Raw genomic sequence first — 12911 nt, 5'->3', positions numbered from 1 at the left:
CTTCAGGAAGATCATTGCTGATTCAGTGAATGCAGGTATCTGATGTCTTGTGGGAAGACTAATTTTTGTGTGTATAGGTTCTTAGCTGGTAATGAAAGGCAGTAGAACAGGCCAAAGGTAATATAATCGCATCGCAAAAAACAATATTTGAAAAACACAGCAAACCTGGTGTTATTCGCATAAAGATCTGCAAATTTTTATTTCAAATGATATTGGTAACTTTAACTATTCTGATTCCTACTTTGAAAATTGTTTGTGTTAATATCTCACGCTTTCCCTACATCAGTTCCTTCTGTCTTTTACAGACTTCTAGTCTTAATTTTTGGTGTGGCCCAGAAGGCTTCTAGTAAACTTCCTTTTGTATTTTGTTTTACAGTTCGAAGCTGCGTGGGTGCTGACAAATATTGCCTCGGGAAATTCCCTTCAGACTCGAATAGTGATCCAAGCAGGAGCCGTCCCCATCTTCATAGAGCTGCTTAGTTCAGAGTTTGAAGATGTGCAGGAACAGGTACAGATTAAGAATGGTGTTGGGTTTGTTGTGTGTGGGTGGGTGGTTTGTAGGGTTTTTTTGTTTGGGTTTTTTTTTTTGTGTGTAGGGGAGGGGTTGGTTTGGTTTTGTTTTGGTTTTTTTCCTTCCCCAGAAAGGAATAAGGCTGTCCTGTAAGAAAGCCTTTACAGGAAATGTAGCGTTTGGCAGTTTTGCACAACAGTTCCTTTCTACCTAGCATGTCTTAAGATATCTAAGCAAGTATTGTATTTTTCTTTTTCTGGAGATGATGTATTTAACCACAGCCAATGGGGTAATGCATTTTGATCTCTGATGGGTTAATATTTTTCTCTTGTGTTGAGGAATTCAAGAAGCTTTGTTTAAAAAATTGCTCTAGGGATGGGAAGTTCGTGCTTATTTCTCCTGAAGATAAAGCATGAGTGGAAATTATAGTTTGTGCTCTACAGAGAAAATTATAGTTTGTTCTCTGAGTTTGTTACAGAGTAGGTGAATATTCTTTTAAGGCCCAAAGAGATCATCGTAAAGCACAGACCAAACATTTGACTCGCTAATTTCCACATGAGGTCCATAACTTTTGTTTGAACAAAGATGTAATCTTGCTTTGAAGGCTTAAGGTGATGAAATATTAATTATGTTAACAAATAGTTTCAGTTAATCTTAATCCTAACTTGAAAGTATGTACCTTTACTGTACAAATTTGACTAGCTTTGGGTCCAGGTTGTTTGCTTTTATTTCATTGTCTAGTCAGTTAGCAAGGTCTCTGTTTTTTGCTATAGCTACTTAGAGGCCATAGCTTAAGCTTGTCTTGAGCAAATGAAATTAACTTCTGAATTCTCATTATGAGGGCATTTCTCTGATGGTTGGTTTGTTTTTTGGTGACTCTTTTCTGAATGTTTCTTTGTTTCAATATCTTTTTTTGTGGTGGTAAAATGACAAGCGCTGGATATTCCAGTAGCACTTTTCCAGCAATGATGTTTGCAGAGATAGTACCTCGTTTTCATTTCTGCTTGGTGCTTTGTTGTGTAAATATCCAAGATATCTTTCTGGACTCTGCCACGGAAGCTGGCTGCAGCTCAGGTTAAGCTGATTATCCAATATGATCCGTTGTTCTTTTCAGAGTCACTGACTTCCAGGGTTCAGTTCTCCATCCTGTAAGTGTGACTTCTATTCTCTGTTCCTAGATGTCTGACCTTGCATTTGGCTGTATTGAGATGCATGATTGGAGGAGTCCCAATTTAGAAGCATTGGATCGCTTTGTGTAACTTGCCTTTCTTTCTTATAGCTGGCTCAGAGTGTACCACCTGTACTTAAGGTTGCCTAACATTTTCCACAAAACAGATACATATGTATCTTTTTTTTACTTCTCAGTTGTTTTATAGGTTACTACTTCTTCCACTGTGCAACTTCCCATTTTCAGTGGTCTGTCTCAGGCTGAATTATTTTTGAAAGGTTTTTTTTTCAGAGAAATTGAATTGAGATGCTTGAGAAAATGAGATAGTAAAGGAAATAAGTATTTTTTCATCCTTTTTTTTAGCCTTCATTGAGGAAATAAGTCTGTTGTTGTAGAAACTAGAAATGTGATAGGGAGCTTGCCAAAATGGCAGATAAATGCTACATTCTGCTGATGTGAAAATCCACCCAGACTTACCTAGATGATGCTTTTAAGAGTGTTTTTTTTGAGGGTTGAGATTGGTGGCATTACTTTCCAAATTCAGCCGTCGCTTGTACAGTGCTGTTCTGCAGAATGACTGGTGCTTTGAGTGTGGTAAGGGCTACTCCGTTTTTTTTCTCCTAATGGTCTTCTGTGCAAGAGCTAACTTGTGTTTTTTAATAGGTTGTTCTTATCATCCCTGCTGATGCTCAGAGAGCAGGTGGGAAGAGCGAACCTGTTTAGAATGAGTTGTGCAGCCTTCAGCCTTAAGATGTGTGAATTAACAGAAGAGCTTAGGGGCCACAGTTAAGTAGTTTATCTGTCTCATTCCCCCGCTGCCTCCTAATAAACTGCTGACGTGTTAAAGTTCAGATTGCAGGCAGGCAGAGTGGGTTGTATTTACCGGACAATATTTTTCTATGTAATTCAGGTGCTGAATCCGTGATTTCTCTGCTATCAGTAAGTTTCTAAATACCAGTTACAAATTCCTCTGTAGTAAGCTGTGCTAAAGAAGGAAGATGTACCACTGCGAAGTGTTACCTACACCTTTTCATAGTGGGTTTCTGTGCTGCATGTCTACAGATTGCAGTCCTGCTTACAGCTGACGTTGGGTTTAATGCAGGCCAACATGAAAGAAATTATGGTTTTTTTCCAACAGCTTTAACACCCACCCCCCCACCCCCCCCCCCAACATTTCACCATAATATCTACTAAACCAAAAATCATTAAGGGCTTAAAAGTTAGCTCTCGTACTTTTGTATTACAGGATAGCATTAGTACACAATTGCGTAGTATTTTTCCACATCACTCTCACCTCATTCAGTATATGTAGGTTGTGGCCCTGGTAACAAATCAGTGGCTAGTAAAGGAGGCTTTTATTTGTCACACTGTGGCCCTGTTTGTTAAAGTTGGAACAATTAGAGTTAATGAAAGAGAAAAGCAAAAAGATGCTTACGATCAAGGCGATTGCAGGTTTGAGATAAATGTGTCTACTGCTTATTGTCTGATGCTGGACAATTTCCTTGTGTCAGTTTTCAGTAAGCGGATACTAGTTCCGTGGTCTTTTGAATGCTCAGTGTGAATTATTTCCATTGCATTGTGTAGTTGAGGACAGCTCAGCATTTCTGAAAGTAACTTTTGTAGTTAGGTCTGGGTTTTGAGTAGATCTGGGCCTGGCCTTCTCAAGCTGGATTTCTGAAACTGGGAGATATTTGACCATAATTTTTTCCCCTATAAAATTATGATTCTAGGCTTCTCTCGCAGTAGTACTGTGAAGATTATTATTTGCAAGCAACTCTTACTATATTTGCAACAAATTACAAAAATACAGGAAACACAGAAAATAGAACTACACTTTCAGGCCATGTGGGCCAGAAGCTAGCCCTACAACCATACAGTAAAGGGTGAAGACAAAAAGGAATGTTGAAGGCTGTGTTTAGTAAGCCATTCTTTGTGCTAGGTGGGATAGTAATTATATAGAAGGAAATGTTAATTAAGCAGTAATATAATTGTGAATATATAGCATAGCATAAACTTAAAAAAAGTAATATTTAATATTAACTTGACTTACTGGCTAATCATTATCCACTGCTTTTGTCTTACAGTAAGTCAGTCTTAGAGACTTACACCATTGAATTTGTCTTTTATTTCAAACTTCCTTTAGCAGTGGCTCAGGAACAGATATGGATTTACCTTATCCGGTCATGTTTTCCCAACAGGTTTTTTTTTTTTCATATTTATAAGCCAGTATTAATCTAATGTGTTGCACTGTTTCTTTTGGGTATGCTGATTTCTGAGTCTAATGTGATTGTAAATCAGCAGTTTTATAGAAGTCTGTGTGAGGGAATCTTTATGTTTATTAGGCAACATGTATTTTAGTGAAATTATTTCTTACATCTTTTTACAAAATCTTTTCCATTAAGCTGTGCAGGCTGATATTCGATAACCCTACCATCTTTTAACTCTTTCATTGTTTGTATTGTGTATCAGTCTTTCTTGGATTGTATATCAGTCTTTCTCTGTGATCGGTGGTCAGACCATTTGGCGTCCTTTTTTCCCATCAAAGAGTCTGAGTTTATGACAGCAGCTACATCTCCATTGTTCGTGAAAAACACTTCGGCTACATCTCCCCACTTCTGTTGTTGGTGTACTAAGTTTTAGATTTAGTCAGTGGCATATGTCCTAGCTTTTTTCCACTGATCACAGTTTTTCTTTCAAAAGACATGTAGAAATTCAGCTGTGCCAGCCTGAAATTATTTATATTGAAGGATTCCATCAAAGCCCTTTAGACATGCTTAAGGTGGATCTAGCTTCAGCACTGTCTTAGCTGCAGTTCTTTCAGTTCTTTGCTGTGTTCCCTTGCTGAGGTATTTAAAACCCAGATGTCAACTTGGGTTTCCTTGATGAACATTGAATTTCCTTCAGAAACCATGCAAGGCGTTATGCTCCCTGTCTGATCCTGCTGAGATTGTCTCACAGTGACAGATACGTGTTGTTGTGCTCTGCTGGACAGCCGGTGGCAAGAGCATCCCCAGCTGCCCTGTTCTCCTTTGGGAACATTTGTGTTTTCAGCTAAAGCAACCAACGTGTTTTTCCCCTCAGCATATTTCCATTTCTGGTTGTATTGCTGTTCTTTTGGTGACCATCGTTTGTTTGGCAGATGAATCCGTGAATCTGGTGTCCAGGTTCTGTTTGGCTTTTCCATCAGCAGCTCTCCTAACTAGGTCTTAGTATTCAAAATCATGAAGAGCAGTTGAGGCACGAGTATGAGCTACTTTCTCTGTTTGGGTGCATGAGATGTGAGAAATAAGTAACTATGAGGACTCCAGCCACTGAGAGAAAGGTGTTTACTGTGTTGGTTCATAGCAGAAGTCATGTCCTAGGAATCTGGCCTTCTGGTGTACTTCCTTGTGTCCGCTCTCCAGTCACATTGTGTGCAAGTTCATCTTCACCATCTGCATCCCAGCATTAGATCCGTTTCCCAAGTCAGTGGCCAAAAGTAGAGACAGTGTTGATTCTGACTTCATAATATCTCTTCTCCACCAAGAGGCACAGACTCTACACACTGTTGGTGGCTGGTTTAGCACTTGGCTTAAATATCCAGAGGCCTAATGAGATAGTGGCTGAGGGCCTTCAGAATCCAGGGGAAGGTGGAGGGTTGTCAGAGAGCACATGGATTATTCACAGAGGGCACCATATGGCTCAACAGTACTCTACAAAACTTGCACTTTACTGTTGCTACTGAAGTTGTCCAGCACTTGCAGGAAAAAACCACTGGAATTTAATAAACTGGAGACCTGCAACAATCCCTACTCCACTATTAGCAATAAATGGAAATTTGTAGACGTTTATAAAAAAAGATGCTGTCAGTTGGCAAGGCAGCATTTACACTTTCAGTTTACACACAACTTTGCTATGTAAAATGTTGGTTAAAAAGTCAAACTACAAATCTTAAAATGACTCATTCTTTTCATCTTTGGGTCTGGGTGTAGATATTGGAAAGTACTGAAATGGATTTTTTTTAAAGTATTTTTTGGATTTAATAAACTGACATTTAATGGAATTAAGTATCCTTTTTACCTCTGCAGCTATCCAGAAAAGAAGATAAAAACATTTGGGATGTACAGAAAGAAGCCAAAATGTGATGGCAGGCAAGCCATTTGCATCTTGAGGAGTGCACAAAAGCAGCAATGGAAATCATTGAACATAATTCAGACAAACAAACCCTGAATACACTTGTCAGTGTTCACATGTTGCCATGACAGAGCTTTGTATTTATGGCATTGTCTGATGAGAACAGTTTAAATGAGCTTGACTCATGTTCCTCACTTATCTGAAGAGCTGAAGTAATTCCTTAAGGAGAGACCTCTTCCTTGTTAAATGAAACCGTGTCTATTTTTCTAAAGATATTTCAATTTCTTTGCATCTTGTGTACTATCAGTCAATAGGATGGCAGGGATTTCTTGCAACATCCTCTCTTGCTAGGTCCTCTGATGCCAGGCTACTTGGCCAGACTTCTTTTGCCATTAAAAAAAAAATAAATCAAGAGCGGGAAGGCAGTGACATGCTATTTGACTTCTCTGGTCTGACTTTTTGATGTGAGATTTGCTGTTGCAAAACCAGTCTGTCATTCGGGGTCAGAACGGATTCTTGGATTAAGTGATTATCACTGTCAACCCTAAAAATAGATATTGCTATAATGGCAAAAACAAAATCCACAGACAAGTGACATACAGCTTCCAGGGGTGTTTTAACATGTGTTAGGGTGTCCAGGCAAGGAGATTATATCTTCATACAAAGTTACTTACATGTTTAATAAAAGGAAATTATTGTAAATTCTAACTTTTTTGACCCCTAAATGTTTTTAGAAGACCCACAAGACTCATTTAGAACTAGCTGAAATCTTTGATTCATTCCTTGGGCTTGTGATTGCTGCAGAAATACAGGTACTGCTGGGAGCCACAGGCATGGCTTCTTCCAGTTCTGATATGAATGACATCTTGCAGGAGGTGGTGTTCTATCTCTTAAGCTAAATTTTTCCAGTAGCTGCCTTCTGTCTTGAGTCCATGAGGCTTCCAGACTCGACATCATGCTTCTGTGTCAGATAAACTGTTGTCACAACAGTTGTAAAATACTAAGAATTACAGATTTTCATGGTGCAGATAAGTTTTGGGAGGACATTGTGTAGTAAGGCTGTGCTGTTTCACAGCGAAGGTCAGTATAGCCTCGTGCCCTGTCTGACAGTGGCTGACAGCAGAAGCCTGGAAAACAATAGAAGAGCAAAACAAACTAATCCTTCCCCAGAATAGTCTCCTAGTCTCTGAACAACTTGCAGTGTTGGGACTTCTGATCTATCTATGGTGTTACTGGTAATACTGGTACAGAGGAGCTATCTTTTTATTTGGTATCTAGCTGGCATCTATGTTTACATTTTTTTTTATATACATCTGCTTCTACCTGTATTACACTTGCAGAATTTTCTAGTGGTTTTGGGCCTCTAGAGTGGTTGGAGTCTTTTTTTTTAATTTTTTTATTTTTTTATTTATTTTTTTTTTAAGGTAGCATCTTTTTGCCACCATTTAGAAATGTGTTACAGTAGAAAGCTTGTGCAACAAATCAATTGACATGGATAATGAATAAATAAGTTTCTTTCAGATTATCTGAGAATTACTTTGAGGTAACAAATGTGGCTTACGCTGTCAATTTCTTTAGAGGAGTAATTTATTTCAAGTAGAGATATGGAGAGAAAAATGTACTTACTTTGTGTGAGGGAACTTACATATGTTCTGTTGGAGAAATAGTTATGCACTGTAACACATTTTTCTGCAAGTAATACATAGTCTTCGATTGAAGAGAAATTTGGGGAGGACATTCAGCTGCTGTCATGACAAAAGCAATCCTTTTTATCTTCTCTGTGCAGTACTGGAAGTATTTCCAGTGGTTGTGTAGATGTTGTATGGGTCTTCCCAAATAAGCAGATACCTGTATCTATTTGATTTGACAGACCTCTGCTGACTTGAAATAAATGGCAAGTGTGAGTTTCATACAGTTTCTTGTGTGACAAAATATTGTCTGTAAATCAAATGGAATTCATAAAATATTTTTTATACTTCGTATAGACTACTACTATTTTTCAGTTACAGCTCTCATATTAGTGGACAGTGATATCAAAACCACCACTTGACCCAAATGTATGAATAAAAAGCAATTAAATCTTTTATTCTCATAATACTACAGAAGATAGATTTCATGCTTCTTTAATTATCTTCTGGTATTTTAGATCTTTTCTTCTCAAAGTGAAGGGTTACATTAATACTGATGTAAAAGGGAGAAAATACCTGTCCTTGCATTTTGGCATGCATATGTCTTAATAGGCAACGCTGATTCTGTCTTGTGTAGTTTTCTCTTAAAGGATATATGCCAATGCCCATCCGAACTCTTTGATCCCACATATTGGTTTATTGTGCATATAGATTCTCATTTTCATCTTGGTTGGTGTCAGCATTCTTAATATGACTGTGTAAACAACGCATGCTTTTATGGCTTCTTAGGAAATACTAATATGGGCTGTTCCACACAAACATTTTTGGGTAGATAGAAACTTGCTTGACCTGTGCTATGAATGTCTGGGCTTGAACCAGCTCTGAACCAGGAGGAGTGTGGAATTAGTATGTTACTAAGCCTGAGGAGATAAGCTCATCTCTTATATTGTGGACAGAGCAAGGTTATGTCTGCCTGCAAAGTCTTTGGAGACATAAGTGTTGGCTGTTTTGGTATTCCTCTTAGATCTGTGTAAATACTCCTGAGTCATATAATGAGCTTGGGTGTACATATGTAATACTCAACCAGAATACATTCCCCTTCGGTACATTGTCCAGGATCTAACAGTGAGAACAGAGTATTTCCCACTCTAATACATACGCTAAATTGGTAGAATTGTGAGAATAAAAGCAATTACTGTTTTTTTTTTTTTCATTGCAGGCAGTATGGGCCCTTGGCAACATTGCTGGAGACAGCACTATGTGCAGAGACTATGTGTTGGACTGTAATATCCTGCCCCCTTTATTGCAGTAAGTCTGTTTTAATATGTTTTCCAGAATTTTGCTCGTGTTTTCTGATAAGACTGAAGTTTGTGTTTTCCCTTGAAGAAGAATAATGATTTTTATTGTTTTTTAATTGTGAAATAATGAGACTTTTTAATGGGGGCTCCTGAACCACTTTTGTAATGGAGCTAAAATGGAAACATGTTTTAGGAGCAGCTAAGCTGGAACTATTTTACTCTGCAGAGTGGGTGGATGCCTGAGCTTATTACAGAGTCATAGAATAAGTTGAGAGGAACCTCTGGAGGTCACCTAGTCAAAGCCTTTCTTCATAGCAGGTGAGATCAGATTAGATTGCTCAACTGCTTAACCAGTCAAATTTGGAACATCAGAGGTAGATTTCATAGCCACCTGGGGCAACCTGTTGCAGTATTTGACCATGGCATGGTAAAACCCAATGTTCTGGGTTTTATCTTGTGACAGTTGCCTCTTTCCTGTCGCTGTGCACCCTTGAGGAGGATCTGGCTTCCTCTTTTCTGTATTTCTGTATCCACCTGTTCATCTGATGTAGACAGCAGTTTTATGTCCCCTTACAAAGGCTCCTACTAAGGCTGAGCAAATCCAGGTCTCTAGCCCTATTGCTGTGTGTTATTTCTTAAGTCTGCTAATTATCTTAACAGTCCCCTGCTGGAGGACCTTATTATGATTGCTGGAACAGTGACACCATCTTGTGTTGTCACGTCCAAATTGGGATTACTCAGTCTCTGTCCTTTGCAAACTGTTTGCAGCAGTGGAGTTCTCCAGCACTCTCATAAAGACATTGGTACAGTGTAGGATGGCTGTAAGAAAAAGAAACTGAGTTGTTAACAGTTGTGGAAAAAACTAGGTCGCACCATACTTCATTCCTTTTAGGCCGAAGAGCACCATGGCTAGTCACCTCTCGGTTGTCAGGAAGGTGCCTTGTCAGTATTACAGTTCACTGGGGGCTCCCTGTGCCTTACGGAGTAGAAGGTGGATCCTGCAGTTGGTGTGTGGATGCCTCCCATTAGCAACTGTGGGAAGAGACTGGTTTGGGGTGGTCTGGAATTCCATTCTAACAAGAACGCAGTGGGCAAGGCTCTCATATCCAGGGGCTGGAGCCAGTGTGCACAGGAGGTCTGTCAACAGCACTTGCTGGGAGAGAGGTGGCTGTCTTGCCTGTCTGGGAAACCCTAAACCTGATCATTCCTGTTTTCTGAGGATGTTTTGTTCTCCTAGTTAACATACCAGAGTCTAGAAGTGTACAAGTGGGGCTAATAGTCTGAGACTGACATAAAAATGCAGCGCAGCGAAGCAAGTATTCTCCTAAAATACCTGCACGTCCTTCTACTTAGAGTAATTTTGTCACAGTTCCTGCACCTTTGACTGTTAATCTGCCACATCAATATCTAAGCAATTTAAATGAACATGCTTTCAGTGTAATGGTTATAGTTCTTGTTGGGATACTGGGACTAATGTGTCTGGCATGTGTGTTAGTATCCAGCCATCAAGCATGATTTTCCTCAGGGTGTATTTTTTAAAAAATAAACCTAGCATGTTTTGCCCTGGTGTATGTTTAAATGTAGGCCTGAGTTTATTTTAATGATTCATGCAGTTGACTCTACAAGGTTGCTTGGCTTTTAACTTTTTAAAAATCAAAGGCTGGAATTTTTTGTTGGTTTGTTTTAGATTGCTTTCAAAACAGAACCGTCTCACTATGACCCGAAATGCTGTATGGGCTCTATCCAACCTCTGCAGAGGGAAAAATCCTCCCCCAGATTTTGCCAAGGTAAGAGATTTTTTGAAAGGAAATTCATTCTGAGGTGGTAGTCAAATAAGCAATAAGGGTAGTGAAACTTAAATAGAAGAAATATTTCAGAATTTTTCTGAAACAATGTGTGGGCTTCTTACAGGTGAAATTGGTGGATGTATTCAGTCTTTTGGGCAGACATTCACAACCACTGTTTTAATACAGCTACCTCCTAGCTTTTTGATACTTGTCCTCTACTAGAGATGACCATCCCACAGCAGAACAAAACTCTACATCTTGGTTGCTGTAGTGTGAAGTATGGCGCATCTTAGCAGACAAGTCTGGGTTGAAGTTGCCAGACATTGTATGTAGAGGCTGAGGAATTCTCATAGTGCTTTTCTGTGGTACTTGCTGGTAGCTAACATGTCAGCAGAGTATGGTGGTTGTGTTTCTGACTTGCGTAGCTGCAGTCGTAGCTCGGTCCTGCACGGAAGTGCTGCCTAGGTCTGACATTTTTTGTGTATTGAACCGTGAGGTGCTGGTGCCTAGGACTGTAATGTCACATACAACATTAACTGACATGTTAATAGAACTTCTGGCCCTTCTAATTGCACAATGTGTGTATCTCCTCTTAATGTCTTACAGGTTTCACCTTGTCTTAGTGTGCTCTCCTGGCTGCTCTTTGTCAATGATACGGATGTATTAGCTGATGCCTGCTGGGCTTTGTCCTATTTGTCTGATGGCCCCAATGATAAAATCCAGGCTGTGATTGATGCAGGAGTCTGCAGAAGACTTGTGGAATTGCTGATGTAAGAAATTTCTACTGAGAAAATGTACTATCCACTCTTGTCCCTAAAATCAAAGTTCCAGCAATAGGAAGTTTAATTAGATCTGTCTTGAAATGTAGTAATTTCCAAAAGCGAAATTTGAGTTTTAATTTTACTTGACTATATTCAGTCTTCTCTGTTTGTCATGACTAACAGAAACAATGGAACTTTTCTTCTACTAGTTTTGCTCTCTTAAAGAGATTTTTTTTATCCTGCACCTAACAGCTGCATTTTTGTAAAACTCGTAACATATACTGGAATTTTCTCTGTGCCATGTTATAACTGCCTACCAATGGCATTGCTGAAGGATATCGAAGATAGAAATGTAAGAAATAGTAAAATTTACTAGAATTGACAGTACCAGGGACTTGAAAGGTAAATAATTTCTTAAATCTTACTGCAAAAATATACTCACACTTTGGTCAGTAAAGTGTAGCTGTGGGAGTTGGGGTCAGGGAGACCGGCCTTGTTCAGAGCCATTTCTCCAGGTCTAAGGGAAGGACATGGAACACTCAGTTACTTAAGAACAAGAAATAAGGATTTTCAATGATGTAAATAAAAGACTATTGAGGCTTTTCAGATTAAAGCGAAACTGATGCTCAATTAATGAATAGAATGTATTACCTAAGGTACCTTTTTTGAAGAAGTGTTTTAATTTGAGAAAAAAAATCCTTACTACACCCTTCCTATTCCAGTCCTGGATTAACGATGATGGGAGGATGCATATGATGACAGAAGATGCTCAAACAGCTGCATGGGTTAAACACACAGCTTCTATCCGTGTTCCTCTGTCTGTCTCATTCTCTGCCTTTGTGCACGCTACCTATGTGTGTTTTGTAGTTAAAGCTGATAACTTTTCCCTCCCAAGGATGCCTATACTCTGAAGTACTTGTATTCTTTTGATTTCATATTTTATTTTTATGCTGCTCCATGATAGCTGAAGGTCTGAATATTTAGAAACCCTAGAAAGACTTACCTTTAGTTCAAAATCAGAGTGTTCTGATTCAGATAGTGAGAATTAAGTCAGGTTTAGCAGGGAAGTTTTGCACTGGCTGATGGTTGTTCTTTCCTTGAGGATGTAAAGATGGAAATGCTTCAGGATGGTTAACACAAATTTTTCTTTGGTAATTTCAGGCACAATGACTACAAAGTTGTATCTCCTGCCTTACGAGCTGTTGGGAACATTGTCACAGGAGATGATATCCAGACCCAGGTATGGATGCACTTTCTCACACGTCCTACTGGAGTTCATCTTCCTGTCAGTTCTGATAACTTACTCACAAGCACTCCTCTTGTTTCTTTTGAAGTTCGAAAGTGGAGGATTGATGACACTAACTGCCTTAAAACATGTGATGCTTTTCATAGTTTTTGTTCAGTCCTGAACTGCTGGTGGCTCTTACACAGCTACGTCTGGGATTTATATATAGCTATGCAGTACCCTTTGAGGGTTTGGTTTTTTTTTTTTTTTTCTGGTTTATTTAAAGCAAGCCTGCCTCTTAGGTGAATTTTATGCTGAATGATTTGTATGATAGGGCCATTGAAGGCTAATCACATTTGATGGTGTTGACAGTCTATGAGTAATATACCAAAAATGAGTGTCTGGTCAGATTTCAGATGG

The 12911-nt window shown here is 39.0% G+C and overlaps 1 protein-coding gene across 1 annotated transcript in view; it reads left to right on the top strand.

Moving 5' to 3' along the window:
* The window catches only part of KPNA1 (karyopherin subunit alpha 1), a 54426-nt gene that overhangs the window by 21308 nt on the left and 20207 nt on the right, over positions 1-12911 (top strand). Inside the window, exons 6-10 of the mRNA XM_056341181.1 lie at positions 377-508; positions 8640-8728; positions 10406-10505; positions 11112-11275; positions 12428-12506. Coding sequence (XP_056197156.1) covers positions 377-508; positions 8640-8728; positions 10406-10505; positions 11112-11275; positions 12428-12506 — 564 coding nt within the window. The remainder of the gene's footprint in view (positions 1-376; positions 509-8639; positions 8729-10405; positions 10506-11111; positions 11276-12427; positions 12507-12911) is intronic.

This window comes from Falco biarmicus, chromosome 5 (assembly GCF_023638135.1).
Source record: "Falco biarmicus isolate bFalBia1 chromosome 5, bFalBia1.pri, whole genome shotgun sequence".
Taxonomy (NCBI): Eukaryota; Metazoa; Chordata; class Aves; order Falconiformes; family Falconidae; genus Falco; species Falco biarmicus.
The sequence above is the reverse complement of the archived record's forward strand: the minus strand, read 5'-3'. Positions and strand labels throughout refer to the sequence as shown.